This window comes from Dipteris shenzhenensis, chromosome 26, assembly GCF_047967505.1.
Source record: "Dipteris shenzhenensis isolate YYH24624 ecotype China chromosome 26, Dip_SZ_1.0, whole genome shotgun sequence".
In the NCBI taxonomy this organism is placed as follows: domain Eukaryota; kingdom Viridiplantae; phylum Streptophyta; class Polypodiopsida; order Gleicheniales; family Dipteridaceae; genus Dipteris; species Dipteris shenzhenensis.
The window spans coordinates 14209666-14228425 of NC_141621.1; the positions used below are offsets into that span (position 1 = coordinate 14209666).

At 44.9% G+C, this 18760-nt stretch overlaps 1 protein-coding gene across 1 annotated transcript in view; it reads left to right on the forward strand.

Moving 5' to 3' along the window:
- LOC147884710 (uncharacterized) overlaps positions 1–18760 on the forward strand; it is a 123993-nt gene that overhangs the window by 86461 nt on the left and 18772 nt on the right. Inside the window, exons 14-16 of the mRNA XM_087397871.1 lie at positions 1042–1122; positions 14764–14874; positions 14990–15130. Of these exons, the coding sequence (XP_087253997.1) occupies positions 1042–1122; positions 14764–14874; positions 14990–15130 (333 nt within the window). The remainder of the gene's footprint in view (positions 1–1041; positions 1123–14763; positions 14875–14989; positions 15131–18760) is intronic.

Consider the following 18760-nt stretch of genomic DNA (forward strand, 5'->3'; position numbering starts at 1 on the left):
CCTTCACTAAATTTCCTCTTTGCTCAAAAGACAAAGTGTAGAGGAACTTAGAGTTAAAAGTGTCTTAAAGGTAGATTGGATTCACTAAGGCTTTTTGTAGGGAGTGTCTAAGGTGGGGGATCCTTCTCTATTGAAACTATTATTGAGGACCCTAGCCATTGTTGTGAGGAGATGCACTTTTTACTTTGATACAAAGGAATGGAAAGCGCTGTGGCACAACATACCACAATCTCATTGTATCATTGGACATGGCATTGTGCACATGCTCAAGGGGCTCTTCTTGAACAACTTCTGCTACCACAAGAGGCTCTTTTATGATCATGGAGTGCTTTCCTTTTCACACATATCCACAGGGTCCACCCGGTGTTTTGATGTACTTGACTAGCCATGTTTCTTTCATGTTCAGCCATATTATGTGTAATAAACAAGACTTTTTTAAGGAAAGAAAATTTGGTGAAGCCAAAGTCGGTACTAGAGCAAGAACCCTAATGATGGCTGGTGCAAAAGCGAATGCTGGTGTGGAAACTAGTGATGCAACGGCGGCTGATTAAACTGAGGGTGCAGAAGTTATGATTGATACAAAAGGAGTTGGGAAAGATATGGATGGTGCAAATTACAAATTAGGGCTAGCTGGAGCATAGGTGATCCTTCCATTCAGCAATAAGCCCATAATTATGACATATGATATTCGCCATGAAGCGTCCACCTCTATCATCTAGGCACAGCTGCCTCAAATTTTGGATTGATTACAACAATATGACAAACAACATTCCGTATTATTGAAAATAGAATAGTTGAAAATTTAAATGTTGAATTAGAGATGTCCCCCAATGGATAATTTGTAGTTGCATATACCTTTAGTTGTGTGGTTTGCTCACATTTGTTATTTGGATAAAAGGATTCTGCCTTTTGTAGTATTCAATTTGCAAATTTCACGCAACAGTTTTGCCTGGATGAGTTTATAGTATGGAGGGAATCTTTGTTAAGCATCTCAAGCTGCTTATGTTCGCTACGTACACTTTTCAATTTGTGCCTTTTCAGGTAAGGTGGTCTCCATTTGTGCATTCTTTGTTTTTGAGCTGTAGCAGCGATTGGACCGTTCGTCTTTGGAAGGAGGACCAGGTGATTATTATCGCATCGTTGATCACACATTAATCTGAAATTCTTAATGATTTATAACTGGTGACCAGCTTCTTAAATGATGATTAGAGGATATTCTTTAATGTATGTTAATGATTATAATGATTATAGGATATTCTTTTAATGTATGTTGATTGCATATCCTCAAGGCCTACATCCTGTGTACTATGAGATCCGAGGACGTTTCCACTGCCTCTTCAGAGATAGTTATGGGATTTTACTCCATTTCTTCTCCTAGCCAGACCAGCGGTGTTTGGTAGGTTTCATTCATGAGGCACTTAGTACCCCATTTCCTCTCCTACCCAGACCAGCGGTGTTTGGTAGGTTTCATTCATGAGGCACTTAGACACCGTGAGAGGATGCTCCGAGCACGGAGACAGGAGCAGACTTCTTCTTCAATTGATCCCTCTTAGAGCTCTATCACGGAGTTCTTTCAGCTAGATCACATGGACCCCAACGAGACGAGGCCTCGACATGACCGTGACCCGGAGCCCGTGACCCGACAGCTCAGACAGAGGGTCGACACACAGATCACACTTGGAGACATCCCCTCCTTGTTTGGAGTCGGAGCCCGCCGACCGACGGGGGTCACAGTAGCCTTGGTTAGACGCAAAGCTACGACCAGGAGACGTGCCAAGACCGCACCTCTGAGTGGCCGATAGCACTCTATTGCCGACTTCATGCCTCCACTGCCTCATCCATGCTGATATCTTGCTGTTGCTGGGGATGATGATGATATTGATGATGATGCTGAGATTGATATATAGTCTACCATCGACATGAGTATGTTGTACTTAGGACTTAGTACTGCCATTCTGCATTTTTGCATTTTTTAGCATTTTGCATTTTGCATTGGTATGGACGCTCGTTTAGTAGCTCCACTACAAGAGCTCGTTGAATCAGGATTTTCACAGTCTCATAGACCCATTGGTCTTCCAAAGACTTTAATAAACTTTCTTTCTTTCTTTCTTTCTGACGGTAACTCAACCATGTTAAAGTCACCTCCAATCACCCATGAATCCGCAATGGGGGCCCAGGAGAGCAAATCCTTCCACATAATGACACGTTCCCCTCTAATGTTGGAGGCATACAGGTTAAAAAAACCAACCTTATGTCCTCCAATCAAGAGAATAATCCACTGAGCTCTAGAGGACATAATGACTCCGTATCCAACAACTAAGGGGAGAACCGACTGCGAAACTGAAATAGAAGTGCCCCCCCTGGTGCCCAAGGCAGGCGACCAAAAAGTATGGCCAGAAAGCAACTTGCGTGACTTGGCACAATCTCTAGAATCCAGTTTGTGCTCCTCAATAAATAAGATATGAGTGGAACCCCCAGTAACACCTGGATGAAGTTGATCCTGGATCATCAGCTGTCTACGGCGGCAATGTGGTACGCCACCTAGGCCCTGTATGTTCCAACTAATAATCCTCATCGACGGGAGGATGTAGAGTGGAACACCTTATCCGACCTAGTGGCGGAAACAAATCCCTCAACAGGGGAAGACCTCCTGCTTGAGGAGTGCGGAATGGAACCAAGTGGTGGAAAATCAACAGGGGAAGGAACCCTGCGACTTGAAGAAGAAGCCCTGTCAATAGGAAACCCAATCACTAGCTCACCAAAAGTAGAGGGCACAAACTCCTCCTTTGGGAAATCTGAAGCATCTGCCAGGGCTGAAAATGAGTTCTCGTGAAGCAAGCCAGACACCGGAGTGCAAAGGATCCCTTCAGCAACGTGGTAGAGCATTCAATCTCTACGTCCTTCTTGAGCTGCTGCAACTCGTGTTTAGAAAAAGTAATAGTTTTTGCGGCCGGTGGAGGTGGAGTAGGATTGGCTGATGGAATATCCATCGCCAATCGAGGTGAGGAGGCCGACTCTGACATTTTTGGGGCTCCTTCCACTTCAAAAAATGCTGCGGTAGAAGGAAGAGGGGGGAGACAGAAAGAAGGAAAAAAGGCGGGGGTAGGGAGCGGACAAGACTTCTTGAGGGAAGTGGTGAAAATAGAACGGTCCCAATTAAGTTTCGCCTTAACACACACTCAGACCACCCAACTTCCGAGGGAAAATGGCTCACAGTCATGGCAGTAGCTCAAGGAGTTAGAAGAAATCAAAGAAGGTTTGAAAGACAGAACAAAGGTAGATGGACAATCAACTTTGAAGCGCAGATAGGAAGTGGTCTCTGGTGCATCGAGTGCAACGGTTCCGGCCATGGATACTAGGAATGTCCCTTGAAGCGTAAGGTACCCGCTTGCACATTTTGTGAAATTCATGGACATGATGCCTCCGAGTATAGGTATCTCAAGGGGTTGAGGAAGCTTCTACTGGAATATCCAACTGGGGAACCTCTGGTGGCTACAGTCAATAGAGCTGCACCGACCACTTTGGGGCCCATACCCCTAGTTTCAGCCCCTATGAAGGCACGTGAACCACCCACCCCTCCTACCATTCCACCTCCACTACTTCCTAATCCCTCTTTGCTCCAAGCTCCTTCTCCGAATCAGATTGGGGCTCCATACTTCTATCCTCCGCCCTCCTATGCACAGTATCAACCACCTATGTCAGGGGGTGGATACGGATCCCCTTATCAACGATGTCGACGAGGTGCGTTCCGAGGTGGAGGTGGAGGCAGAGGTACCATCTTCTGCAGACCCATCATGTGCTATAGATGTGGCGAGATGCCTTTAAAAGCCACCCCTTCATAATGACATCATTGGATGGCACAGACATTGTCGCAGCTAGGACCCTCATCCTTGTGTACATCTCCGAGATACTTTCACCAGGTTTCATGGTATCAATGGAAAACTCATGGACATCATATGTTTGAATTTTTCCAACTTGAAAGTGCATAAGAATTCCTTAGGTCTGTCCAGGTCTGGAAGTGGTTAGAGGGAAATTGTATGTACCATACATCAGCGGCATTCTCCAATGACAAGGGGAAGATGTAAAGGAACACATGCTCATTCTCCACGCCTTTAGCTCTACATGCTGTGAGGCATTTCCTCACATAAGCTTCCGCATCCTCATGGAGGTAGCCTTTGAACTTTTCAGTCTTCACGTGGACCTTGTTGAGTAGCTCGAGAAGTCTAGCTCTGTCTACAGGACTAAGAACGGCCATCCCCACCCCAGAGGCTGAAGCAAATGTGGAGCCGTAATGAGTGTGGGTGCTCCAAAGGAGGAGACCACACCTCTTTCGGAGGACCACAATGGGGAAGTCACTACTAATGTAGCCATAGAGGAAGTGTACATAGATGGTACTGAATACGCGGAGGGCCTCGGTATTGCAGAGGGAAAGGGTGAGAACATAGAAGATGTGGGGGTTAAAGAGGATGGGAGAGCATTTGGGAAAGAGAGGGACGTAGTTGAACGCATGGATGAGTAGGCAGTAGGGAAGGAAGGAGGTGGTGGAAAAGAAAACACATGTGTGGATGGAAAGGGAGATGAAACCTTCATGGTAGGTAAAGGCATGGCCGGAGCAAAAGCACCCCCGAGTGGGATAGGAATCCGGAGCTATACATAATAGATGAGGTAGTAGCTTGACCAGAAGAGGTCGAGTCACGGGAGCAGAGGGAGTCACCACTCCAGCAGAAGTGGTTGTTGATGAAGACATCGTTGCAAGAGGAGGAGGGGGGCTGTCTTGACCTTGATGAGTCCCTGAGGATCCTTTGTCCTTCGTACCCTCTTCTTTTACCTATTCTCCGCTTTGCACTTCTTCTCCAGAGTGTGGATCTGACCAGCATGGTTCCTGTTGATCCAAGTCAATGAGAGTGTCGATGAAATTACTTACTTTGGCTACTGCTCCAATGGGCTCACTTTGTGCTCGCGTTGAGGACTTCGCCAACTTTCGTCGCACGCAATGCTTCTTGTACTGAGTTTGGTCTTTAGGAAGTCTTTCTCCATCTACTCCCTAGTTCTCTCACTAGCTCCTTGAAACGTTTCAGAACTACTCGGCATAAGACCTCTCTCTAGGACCCTAGAGCACCACTTCACTTGTGCTGCTCAACACCAGCAGTGTCCCACCGTGATCGCCATAAACTGTTTGAGGGGGTGGGGTCCTAACACTTCCGGAAGTATTATAGGAGTCCTAGGCCATTGGTGCGAGAAGCAAGAAGGAGGTGCCATGAGTGTCATAGATTGTGTGTGGGGCGAGTGCTAGTTGATGGTGTGAAAACGATGTGCGAGTAGTACAAGTGCATGAGTAAGAAGAAGACTAAAGCGGAACAAAATCACAAAAGCCAACCCTCGACATGAACGGAACAGAACTCCAACCACATGACATAGGGTCCGTTATACAGGTGAAGGGAGAGGAGGGGAAGAGAACACAACGGGAAGAGATATTAGAGGAGCGAGCAGAGATGGAAAGAAGCATAGTTCATTAGAAGGAATGAATCATGCACTCATGAGAGTTACACCAAATAACTGATACACCCCGAAGAAGATACACACTAGGCAAGCTCTTGACTCTAGCCTCTCTCCCTCAGTCACGTCCTTCACCTCCGTTGGAATGCCCCCTTCCTCCCCTCTTCCCCCTCTTCACCTTCCCCTTATCTGCTCCTCGTTGTCGCTGGAAATCCCCTTCCCTCCTTCCTATTGGTTGTCTTCCTGCATCCTTAGCCGTTCCACCGTTTGTCTACTGCTTCGTCCTTGATGGCTTCTGCAACTCTCCAACATCCTCTGAGTGAGTGCGTCACGTACTCCATGTGTACTCCTGTCTATTCCATGTGCACCTGACACTAGTTGGTGGCGAGGGTTAGTGCACCACCTCTTAAGTGCTGGACTGCTTCCCATGTGCACCAACATGTGTTCCACCTGTGCACCTATGCACTCTCTTAATTGCTATAGTCCAGTGCACTCTATTAACTGCTACAGTCCAGTGCGCCATTACTTCAATCTGATCAACTTTGACCAAGGTCGGTCGAGGTCGAGGTTTGGTACTCCTCCAGTCATGTACTGTTCAAGTCATGTCCAAGTCATGTCCAGGTCATGTACTGCTCTAGTCATGTCTAAGTCATGTCCAAGTCATGCATTGTCAAGTCATGTTCTAGTGATGTCAGTCATGTCCAAGTCATGTACTATCAAGTCATGTACTGCTCCAGTCATGTCCAAGTCATGTACGGTCAAGTCATGTCCAAGTCATGTACTGGTCGCTCCAAAGTGACCAAGATGTGAACACGGTGTGACCAGGTGTGACCAAGGTCTAACCATCTTGGCATGCTCAGGTGACCATGATGTGCCCATGATGTGACTAGGTGTGACCCAGGTGTAACCCTGGTGTGACTCTTGGTGGGAGTCCGTGACCGAGGTCCAAAGTACAACAAGGGGTATGACCATTTGAAGATGTACCATTCCATGTGCGAGAAGGTAAAGGTCCTGGCTGTCACAGTTTTCCTTGGAGTCTACCAAGCCTCCTGTAAAGTTTTGTCTTTTCCTTGGGTTGAGAGGTGGAAGGCATGGAGGTAGGAACATTCTCATTTGAAAAAATTGGTGCTTTTCCCTTATCCTGGGCTGCAATGACTGGCTTGTTGCCCTTATTTTTGACCACTGAAGAACCAACAGTGTCTTTGTTTTGCATCTGAGCAAGCATAGCATCCAGAGGCATTTTGTGTAACACTAGAGGCAATGGGAGGCCATCTGCCCAAACTTTTTACATTCAAAGCAAGCTTCTGGAAATAATCCCCATTCGATCTTGTAAAATGCACTTCCCATAGCAACATGATTTAATAGAATAAGAGTCTGGAGTGGGATTATCAGTATCCCACAGGATGCAAAACCTATTGGAATTCCCATATGGCCTTGGTGGATACATCACCTTGCCTAAAGATGCAGCAATTTTTGGCAAAAGTGAGGCCAAAACCTTGAGGAAAATCAACCACCTCCACCCACACCAGACAGTGATGTCGAATCAAAGCCTGATAACCCCTGGTGGGTGACCATGGAAAAGCATGGACCATCTATTGTCCATAAAAAAGTGGGGAATGTTCAAGGAGCATCTATTTATGTTGTTCATGTACACACACACACACTTTTTTTTTTTTGTGGAATCTTTGAGTCATTATATTACAAAGAAGCTATCGCAGAAAGGGAGAGCTATAATACATCAAGAGAAAATCTCACTGTAGGACAAATATACATCATGATCAAAGACACGAGATTGCAAGCAATCAAAAAGCGATTGCTACAAAGAGTGTCTGAAGAAAGAGAAAGTGGAAAAAATAGCATCACCAAAGACCCTATGATTACGATCCTTGCAGAGAGTCTAGAGTGCCCAGTACCGAACCCAAACAAAAAATCTCCATAAGAAAACCTGCTGACGGAGAGGAATCTTAGAATGCCAAATCTATCTCAAACGTTTCCGCCACCATTTCACAGGACAATGAAGATGCCAAACCTTATTTTCCTTTTGCAAGATAAATGGCGGAGGAAGTGGAACTTTATAAAGAGAAGAGACAGTAATATGTGCAAACTGCAAAGGACGGTAGGACAAGCCCATAGAAGAAAGTGTCCAGTCTTGAAGATGATCCTGTAGATGCAATGGAGGAACCGGCTGAAAAGGCTGGAGCATCAAAGTAATCTTATGCCAAAGTGGACGATAATGCATTCCAAGGCCAAATTTGGCAGCGGCCAAAGGAAAAGTAAGGGGAATTCTTGCATCATCAACAACATCCTGAACCAAACGAATCCCCTTGAGACTCAGAAAATATGAACGTCGAGGCTCTTGCAAAGCCAAAGGAAGGGCAAACACTCTAGACCAATGTATACTTTCAGCTCTGAAAGAGTTGCCCTGCAAGGAATCACTGCCATGCCAATCCAAGTGAGAAAGGATATGTTTCCAATCCATTAACAAATGGGAAACCAAAGGACAGCCGAGGATTTTGCCTATCAAAGAAACTCCCACTGGGAAAGCTGCCAATGACCAAAAGCCGGAGATTCAACATGCAAGAGTAAATCACGAATCATGGCAGCCCATGGTTGAGAACCTTGCAAAAACTGCAGCATGAGTTTCCCCTTATGGGCAAGAATGTGCAGATGGATATTAAGAATATTAAGACTTCCATGCATCTTTGGAGAACAAAGCTTCTGTACCGGAAGCAAACACAAGCTTTTTTTGCCATGGCGAGAACACCAGAAGATTTCCAGCACCTCAGACATAAAAGAGGCAAGATCAGCCTTGCTGAACATAATAAGAGGCAAGTAGAATTGAATATATCCATCAGAATAGATTGCACAATCTGAAGACGAACATGCAGAGGCCAAGTTGCCAATTTCCAGTACTCCAACTTTTTCTTGAGAGCTGCGAGAATCCAATCAGATTGTTGACGAGGAGAAAGTGTCCAACTCAAAGGATAGCCAAGATGACGAACCAATTGAGTTGGTGGGATGATTTCTCTAGGCCGTAAAAGAGAGTGCCATTCCTTGGAATGCAAAGGCAACAATTTTGATTTCTGAAAATTTATATAAAGCCCAGCAGCTAAACCATGTAAAGAAAGAGCTTGCATCAGCTCAGAAAGATCGTGCTTTGTATTGCGGGGAGTAAAAAAAGAATCATTTGCATAAGCTTGAGCAAGCAATGGTTTACTGTCATGAATTTCCAAACCATGTAGCTTATCCGTAGCTACGAGATGATCCATATACTGAAGCATGGGGTGCGTGGCTATAGCATACAGGAGCGCACTAAGTGGATAGCCTTGACGCACCGAGCAACGACGAGTCCATGCTTTAGAGATATCCCCAGAAAGAGTACAAGGAGCTTAACTGTCACTATAAAGCCAGTATATGATATGCTGCAATTTCTGCCCAAATCCCAAAGCATGCATTGTTTGAGAGATGAAGTCCCATTGGACAGTATCAAAATCCTTGGCAATATCAACTTGCAGTAAAAGTACATCGTGCTTTGTGTATTTGGCATACTCAATTCCAACATAAGCATTTGCGATATTATCAGTGATATGCCTGCGAGGAACAAAACCATATTGTGTAGGATGTAAACCATCATGCAAGTATCCTTTATTACGATCAACCACCATTTTGGTGATGATTTTATAAATGACAGGCATAAGAGTAATGGGTCTCCAATCAGCCAATGATTCACAAATATGATGTTTGGGAAGAAGCTTTACTAGCCCTTTTTTCCAAGAAACTGGCATATGTTGCTGTTCCCAGGCATGGTTGATCATACGCAGCAAAATGGGCTTGAGAAGATCCCAATATGCAAGAAAAAATTCCACTATAAGGCCATCCCATACCAGAGATTTCCATTTACCACATGATCGGACAGTAGTAGTCAATTTTGTTTCAGTGAAAGGGCATTCAAGCTCAAGAGCTTGTGCATGAGAAACAATAGGAAAAACATGCTGCAGTAATTGAGTCCGGGCTGCCAATACTGCCAGAGAAAGAGGATCAGCCTGTCCAAACTGCCTGGAAAAATAATGGACACAAGCTACAGCAAGTTGAGCTCGAGACACACTTCTTTTTTTTTTGTGAAATCTTTTATTTCTTTGTGGGAAACCTCAGAAGAGGTGAAAACCCACCAAGAAGCACAAAATTAAAAAGATTACAAGTAGGCACCTAGAAAAGGCCAGGAGGCTATGTGAAAAGTAGAAAAGTGAAAATGTTTACAAGTCACTAGGGAGCATCTAGTATGATATTCTCCACACATAGAATGGAGATAACAAGTAACCCAAAAACAAAGGAGGAAAATATGAAATTACATGCCTCCAGGTGGCGACATAAAGACAATATCCTCCAAATTGATCCCCTATTGTACCAGTAGGCATTGAGTGAAGTAGTAGTGCCATCAATGAAATACAATTTCTTTTGACCTTTGTGATTTTTCTTGACATAAGCAAGAAGGCGGAAACGTTGAATCACTTGGTCAAAAACCTGCTGCAACATAGGATGCATATCCTGAAGATTGAAAATTCTTTTTGGTAAAGAATAAGTATCTTGAGTATCTTGAGCTCTCAAATGTATTCTGCTCTTTCAAATCCACATGCAAATCCTCATCATGAGCTATATCCGAAGGTGATAGATCCACTTGCAACTTACAAGGCGGTGATTCAGGGACTAGAGTGTCTGGCAGAGACGCATGGTGAAGGCTCCCAAGGAACAGATATATCAATAGTAGAAGAAGTTAAAATAATAGACGAAGAGGGAACATCATGATGAACCATTTTAGGCATCTGCAACTGAGTATCTGGCATAAGAGTATCACAGAAAGAAAGAGCCTGAAAGGGATTCGACAAAGGAATCGAAGAAGACATTGTGACTGAGGCTTTCCCTTCAGGGTGCACCCTTCTCCATTCTTTTTTATGTGCTTAAACTGTTGATCCAATTTTTCAGAGCAAAGAGGAGTAGAAACCCGAGGTGGAACCAAGGTAAGATTAGATTGATGTGAGGCTGAGGGGCAACTTCGAGCAAAATGACCAATTTGTCTGCATTTGTAACACGCATTCCGGAAGGATGCAAAATTTAAGAGAATGTGAAAAGGATGCGGAAGCCCATAATCAATATCTAAACACGAAGGAATGGGATCTTTCATATCCCACAAGACACAAAATCGGATGTCCCTACTCAAAACCAGAAAATCTTGCTTAGGAAGATACAACACTCTCCCCAACAAAGCTGCAATAGAGGACAAATGTGAGAGTAGAGGAACTAGCAAGGCCTTGAGAGTGACCAAGACGGGACAGAAACTCAACTCATTAGAGTTTTGGCTTGGTCAAAAAGGGGATCCCAAGGTATTACATAAGCAAAAAAACCTGCACCATGTACACCAGCACACATCAACGAAGTATGCATAGTAAAAACCTTTACCAAGAAAGACAAAGGAATCCAGTTTGTGATCTCCAACTGCCGCTGATGACCAGGCACGTAGAGAAGAAGAATTCATCATGCGTCCCATAAAATAAATACAAACTCCTCGTTGTTGTGCCTGATAGAGAGAATCAAGAAAAGATTCAAAGGGTAAAGCCCGACACAACCGTGACCCTAGATCTGGGAACTCCAACAGAGAGTCTTGACACATACATCATAAGAGATCGCTTTGAAGCAATGAAGAAGCAAAACCGGAGAAGTCCACCTTGAGCGACTTGTCTATTGGAGAAGAAGTCGCGAAAGCAGGTCGTTTTTTCCTTGCCAAGGATGCAAAAGTCAAGGCTGCATGAGAGCCAGGCGGCTGAGAACCAAAATGAGGTGAAAGAGACTAAACTCTAGCATACGGAGGATCAGAATCGGCAATAGAAACACACTGACATTAGACTCCAAAAGAGAGCCCAATGGAAGAACTCAAAAACAGGTAGAGAACACTTCAAGGCTAGTAGCATCCAAGTCCCTTGCAGCAAAACTGTCATATAAGGATTGCTTGAGGGACATTCTGAAGAAAATATATGCCTGAGGAAACTGTTGACTCATCCTAGAATGCAGTCTCTGTGTCCAAATGGTCCATAGTACCCAAAAGCGAGTCCAGTGAAAGAAGAGGAGGAATGGAGACATCTGAGATGAGAGGCATCCAAACATCCAGAAGAGTTTCCCAGATCTGAGGGAAACCGAAGCCGCAGCAAATGAGAAACATGAGTGATCAATATGCGAGAGTGTGGGCAAGACCATAATAGGTGAGGAACTGTCTCGCAGTGATGAGAGCAACGGGGGCAGGAAGGGGAAGCAATGCGGCGTGCTGCCAATTTCACCCCAATGGAAAAAGCTCCCGCTATACATCTCCAAAAGAAAAGCCTTTGTTTCAATGGCAATTTGGCTTTCCAGATTTTCATGAGTCGTGATTGCCACCAAGATAAAGGCCTATCCAAATTCCAAAGAGTGTTGGCATGCTTGTCAATCCATGGCGGTGGAAGAAGAAATCTGTAGACCTTCGAGGAGGTCAGATTGTGCATTGAAAGCGTATGGGTAGCAGGAGGTAAGGAAGTCAAATTCCAGTCCAGTAATCTGTCCTGTACAAACAGTGGAGGAACCAGAACAAATGGCTGCAACATAGTTGAAAGTATTCTCCAAATGGACCTATGATGCAGACCCAAGGAGAATGTCCTGCAAGCTTGTGGAAATGAAAGCATACAACCTTGTTGATCCACAACATCGCCAACAAATCTTATGCCCAATTTCATGAGATTGTATGCTTTAATAGGTGCCTGTAAAGCGAGAGGCGATTCAAACACCTTGCTCCAATGGATGCTTTCCAAGCGAAAAGAATTACCATGATGAGAGGAAGCACCTGTCCATTTTGCATATGAGAGAATTCTCTTCCAATCATGAATAAAAGCAGTAGAAACAGGGCAACCAGGAATTTTCCCCTGAAATGTGGTCATGACTGCTTCCTAGTGATCTGTAATCCAATGCCCATATGCGTGGGACGCCATGTTTCCACACATAGCTGCTAACGTAATAGCCCATGGCTGTTTTTGCTGAAAAAAATCAGCAATCATAGTGCTCTTTCTTGCCAACATATGAACCTGGAGATTGAGAATATTCAGCCCCCCATGAGTCTTGGGTGAACAAATAGACTGCATAGGTAGTAGTCGCAAAGCCTTTTTATGAGATTTGCTTTTCCAAAATATCTCCATAGCCTGGGACATATAGGAAGCCAAATGCTTGAAAGACCAGGGAAGAAGAGGCAAATAAAATTGCACATATGCCATAATGATGGACTATACTATCCGAAGTCGAACATGTAGAGGCCAAGTGGACAAATGCCAGTATTCCAGTTTCTTGTTGATCTTTTGAAGCACCCATTTGAGCTGTTGTTGCGGGGTAATATTCCAGCCAATGGGGTAGCCTAGATGCCTCACAATAGTATGGGAAGAGATAATGTGGCCTGGCCAGAGAAGTGCATGCCAATCAGCTTCTTTCAAAGCTAGAAGTTTTGATTTCTGAAAATTGATATGCAGTCCAGCAGCTATGCCAAAGTCATTCAGTGTATGCATCAAGTGAGAAAGGTCACTTTGAGAATTCCTGGGCATAAAGTATGAATCATCAGCATATGCCTGTGCAAGAAATGACTGTGCCCTGGAATTGGCAAGCCATGGAGCTGTCCTGTATCTACAAGATAGTCCATATGCAACAGTAACGGATGGGTAGCAATGGCATACAGTAAGGAACTAAGAGGGCAACCCTGTCTCACTGAGCGGGTCATAGTCTAGGTTCTTGACAACCCACCACCAAGCAAGCACTGCGCCGTGGCCTGAGAATAGAGCGAGTAGATGATATGGATGAGCCGAGGGCCAAATCCCAATTTATGCATAGTCTGAGAAATAAAATCCCAATGGACAGTATCAAATGCTTTCGCAATGTCTACTTGCAGAATGAGAACATCTTGTTTAGAATATTTGGCATACTCAATTGCAAGCAAAGCATTGGAGATATTGTCAGTGATTTGCCTTCTGGGGACAAACCCATACTGCCTAGGATGAAGTCCTGCTTGCAAAAAGAAGCGAACCCTGAGGACAATCATTTTAGCAATGAGTTTGTAAATGACAGGCATGAGAGATATAGGCCGCCAATTAGCCATCGTCTCACACAACCTTTTTTTGGGAATCAATTTGACTAGGCCATGTTTCCAGGATGGAGGAAGAGATTGTTCTGCCCAAGCATGATTGATCATTAGAAGAAGAGTGTTCTTGAGATCACCCCAAAATGCACGGAAAAATTCGACAGTCAATCCATCCCAACTAGGAGAGCTGCGTTTGCGTAGATGACTCAAAGCATCATCCAGTTCACTAAGCATAAAAGGCTGCTCCAATGCATGAGCCTGTTCCCGAGACAATATGGGCTGGACATGCATAAGAAATTGAGACCTAGCTGCATTCACTTGCATCAAATGATCAGGCTGAAGAGAAAGGAGATGCTGGAAATGACTAGAACATTGCGATTCCAATTCTGATTTGGAAGTGGTCCAGGTGCCATCATCTTTCTTGATCCTGCAAATATCCTCCTTTTGCCTATCCGCATGGAGACTTCTAAAAAAGGCTTTGGAGGAGCAGCCCTTATCCAAAAGGGGTTTCATGCGAGCTCGGATTTGCCACTTCTTTAATTTGCGAAGATCATTTTGGTGGATGATATGAACTGCATAAGCACAAGAATCCTGTTCAGAAGAGGTAAGCTGCCTATGAGAACTGATTGCATCCATTTGCTGCTTGTGAGATTGAGCCCATTTCAGCTTGAGCCTGAGGTTTCCCATGTAACTCTGTCCATAATCTTGAATAACAGCCTGTAAGCGATGAGCAAGACTGATCCAAGCAAAATCCATATCCTCCTGAGCATGTAAGAGGAGGGGACGGACAGCCACTCTCACCATGTTCTGAAATTGTTGATGAAGCAAATAAGCACTATTAACATGGAGGCTCGGGACACACACACACACACACACACACACACACACACACATGCATGCATGCACGCACACATGCTCCTTTCTATGCCATTGGGTTGATACTTTCTCTCTTTATCCCGATGGAGATCGATATCTTGAAGATGTTTTTTAAATGTGTATGAAGGGATTCATTGAATTTTAATCCTTAAGGTGTTTGTATCAAACAAAAAAACTAAATTGCTTATGCACTTAGTCACCAGCAGTTCAAGCACCCTTATAGCTTTATTCCTCAAATTATAGTTTTATTGTAGGACACTGCCCTTTTAGTGTTCCAATCAACAACTGAAAGCCTTCAAGACTTGCGTTGGTCTTCGACAAATGCTTGTGTTTTTGGAACAGTCTCCGTCAATGGTCGTTTGGAGGTAATTTCATGCTTTGCTTCTTATGGTATCCAAAATATTGTTCAAAGAGATGAAAACCTTAGGCATTAAGAGTGAACTGTTTCTTTACGTCATACTTCTATTGTTTTCGGTGCAGATCTGGGACCTATCTCTTTCAGCTGTAAAGCCTGTGATTGTAATTGAAGAAAATAGAAGGTTGTCATGCCTTTTATTTTGCCAAACATCTCCAATCGTTGTCTCCGCAGGCAATAATGGGGCTACAAGCATTTTCAGACTGGTAAGTCAGACATTCCCTCCTGCCCCACCTTCCTTCCCCCCCCCCCCCCGCCAAAAAAAAAAAAGAGTCTTGGGCCCTTACATCATTTGAGGACCATATTCTACTTTAGTGTCCAGATGGATTTTCCTTTTTAGGCAGAGGATCAAGATTGCAAGATGACGGGATCAGTGATACATTTAAGGAAAAAAAACCACTTCTTCAGACCGGCAGGGTCCTTTTGCTCATGCACCTCCATGTGAAAGGTGGATAGTAGTGTGGGATGGAAGATTTGCAACATGCACTAGGGTCCCCATGTTTTTGAAAGTCATAGCCATCACAGACTCAATCTTTCTTTCCCTGCATATTAGTTTCTTCCCCCGCATATCCGGTTCTTCCTCTAGGAAGAGGACCTCCCTTGGCATTCTCTTTAGGAGCTAGGCCTAGTGATATTCCTAATAGGGCAAAGACCTTTGATTTACATGATATGACTACTACCTTTGAGCTTGTGCAACATCCCTTAGTTGACTGTGGAGACTCTACAGAGGTTGTTCTTTCCTCCCTTGCTTTCCCCCATTTTTATGCAGTATTGGATGGTAGGTCTCCATCTCCTTCCATTGGACATCAATAATAGGTTGCTGTTCTTTTCCTAGTGGACTTTCCTCCCCTTACATATGCGAAGAGATTAGGTGCACATGGGGAGGTTGCCACTACTAGGTCGTTGAACTAGTTCTAGGTTTTTTTCTCTTGTTGATGATGATTGCTAGGTGGTACATTCAGTGTCTTATAGTATTCCGCATCGCTGCTTTAGACAATCGATATGTAACTAGCTTCATCTAAGGTGGACCGATTTATTTATTTTTATTAAGGAGCACAAATTGGATAATAGGGATTGCAAGAAGTCAAGTAATTTGGTTTTTGTCATACTTGTTGGTTGATTGTACTTGGCATTAGAGGAGGGACATGCGATTCAGTTCCTTTTTACTCTCCCTCTTGATATCTTTCATGCCTTGCCATCTTTGGTCATATTTTCTTGGTTAAATAGGAGACACTTGATGCCCATCCATGCATGGATTGATAAATTCTATGTTGATGATTGGGCTCCAGGTAGAGGGGGCACTATTTGCATTGCCCCCAGTTTTACACCCAATCACTATCAGGTGGTTATTACTATTTCTAAGGCACACACCACTTCTCACCTTGCTATTGTCAAGATTCCAAAGATTTTTTGAGGATCTTTAGTATTGCAGGATGACTTGTGATCTCCTCTTGCCTTGGCCACCTCTGTTCTTCATACTAGCAACTCTATCAATCATGTTGCTGGGAGAAATAGTCAATATGTCCTCAGAGAGGAGAACTCCAATTGTTAGCAATTAGCAGCCCCTGCACCAAGGGATGTGTAGAAGAGACCATTAGATGCTTGGGTCCATGAGCATCCTTGCTAAGTAAGGGCTCATTAGTAGTCACTTCTGGGGTAGAAAGATGAGGTTTTAAAGCATGCATGTGAGCCAATTTGGATTCTTTTTTTTTTTGCAAAAAAGAGACTTCTATTAAGTAAGAAAGAAACTCGCAAGAGCAAGCTCTGTTCGATGATACAACATGCTAGGCATGTAATAAAAACACCTCAGAGGAATGAGGTAGAAAGAAACCAAGGCTGAGGCTGGAAATGCCAACTCAACCCTGTAGAAGTCTCAGCAAAGAAGGGAGAGTCTCTCCAATCTCTGAGAAAAATAACTCTCCTGGAGGAGACTGCTCGAGATGAACTCTGCATGGTCGCCCAAATGGCCATCAGAGTGTGTACCGTATGTGTCCAAGTATTGGCCAAGATCTGAGAAGGGTGAACCTGAAAACCCTCCAAAGCCTCAGTGCACCTGGCTCTCCAAATGTGCCATGCTGCAATGCTAGCTAAGACCTCCCATGGAGAGTCAACCGATGAATGAGCAGCCCTGAAGATAGAGGCCGGAACATCCTCTAGAGAGCACGACTCCACAACGTGTCATCAGATGTGAAGAGCCCAAGAGGAGTCAAGTCTCTCAAAGAAGACCTGGGGCCCTAAAAGAGTGAGCCAAGCCACTGATCCCCAGGTCTGATCGAAGGGTAGGCGAACGATAGTCAAGAAGAACCAATACTTTTGTAGACTCTAGAGTGACGACTCAATAGTCTATAGGTTATATCATTAGAACACAAATTCTTCCCAATCTACCTGGAGATTAGAGGCTGGACTTTTTTCGGTGTGGAGAGAACTTAGAAAGCTTTAGCTTGGATCAATGTATGGGCTGCACTATGATCTTGTGACCTATCTATGGATTACAACCCACAGGGCTTGGACTCTGGGAGCAGCCAGAAGGGCAATTACGATGTGTATGGCCCGCAGGTCGAGGAGCTGTTGATATCACCCATTCACTAGTAGGTGCACAACCTCATCATGCACACTAGCAACGCCAACAAATGCCAAAATTGATGTGGATTTGGACTTTAGGTTTTTTTCAAATGTGAATACTTTCAAACTTCAAGATTTTCAAACGTTTGCAGTTTTTATAAATGTGTGTTGTCAAAACCTACAGTGCTGCCCTTTGCCTCCCTTCCCCACCCCTCTCTCCTCCCTCCCCTGAGCCCCCTCCCTACCTTCCCTTCTCCCTATCCCCGCCCCCTTTCCCCGCCTCCACCCCCGCCTTTCCCCGCCCCTATTCCCGCCCCTTCTTCCGCCCCTACCCCACCTCTACTCCGCCCTCCACAGCCCCCTCTCTCAGCCCCCACCCCAGCCTCTACTCCCGCCCTCCTCAGCCCCTACCCCTGCCTCCCCTCTCCTCTACCCTCAGCCCTTTCTCCTCTCCTCTACCCCCGCCCCCTCCCCTGTCCCCTTCAGCCCCTCTTCTGCCTCCTTTCCCTTGCCCCTATCCTCACCCCTCCACCCTCCTTCAACCCTTCTCCTCCCCTCATCCTCTCCCTGCCCACCTCAGCTACCTTCCCTCGCCCCTCTCTAGCCTTTTTTTAAGCCTCTTTTCTCCTCTCTTAGCCTCTCTTCCCCTCCTCCTCTCTTTCTCCTTCCTATCTCCTCCCTTCAGCCTTCTCCATCTCCTTTCTTGCAGCATTTTAGTCAGACGGAGTTCAACTATGTTTGTGTCGGCCTTTCCACCTTGATTGACGATGGCTCAGCCTCTAGCCAATCCTCGCTCGCTTCCATCGACCGCAAAAACTATCATTTTCTCAAAAGATGAGTTGCAACAGCTAAAAGAAGATACGAAGCAGGAGAGCTCGACATTGCTCTTTGATCGCATCCATGGGTCCCACCCTTCCAGGTTACAGGCCAGGGAGGACTGGATGCTCGCCACTCTACCTGGAGACCTCGTAGGGCACTTCGCAGATGTTTGTCTTCTTGGGCGAGGTTTCTTCCAGATTGTTTTTGACTCCTCGGAGGTAGAACGTACAGTGCTTCAAGCTAGCCTGTTAGCATTGGGCTCCAGGAGGAATTTTTTGACCCTTTTTTCGAGGAAGACAGTCGGACGACGTCACTCTTATCAGATTTCCAGGCCTTTCTCAGGTGTACCATCGACTGCTACATTACATTCGAGCTGCCTTTGGAGTGGTTACTGAGATCCCCCCTCTCCCTGAGATGCCTACTTCAGCAGCAGAGGCAGTCAGGTCCGATGGGGT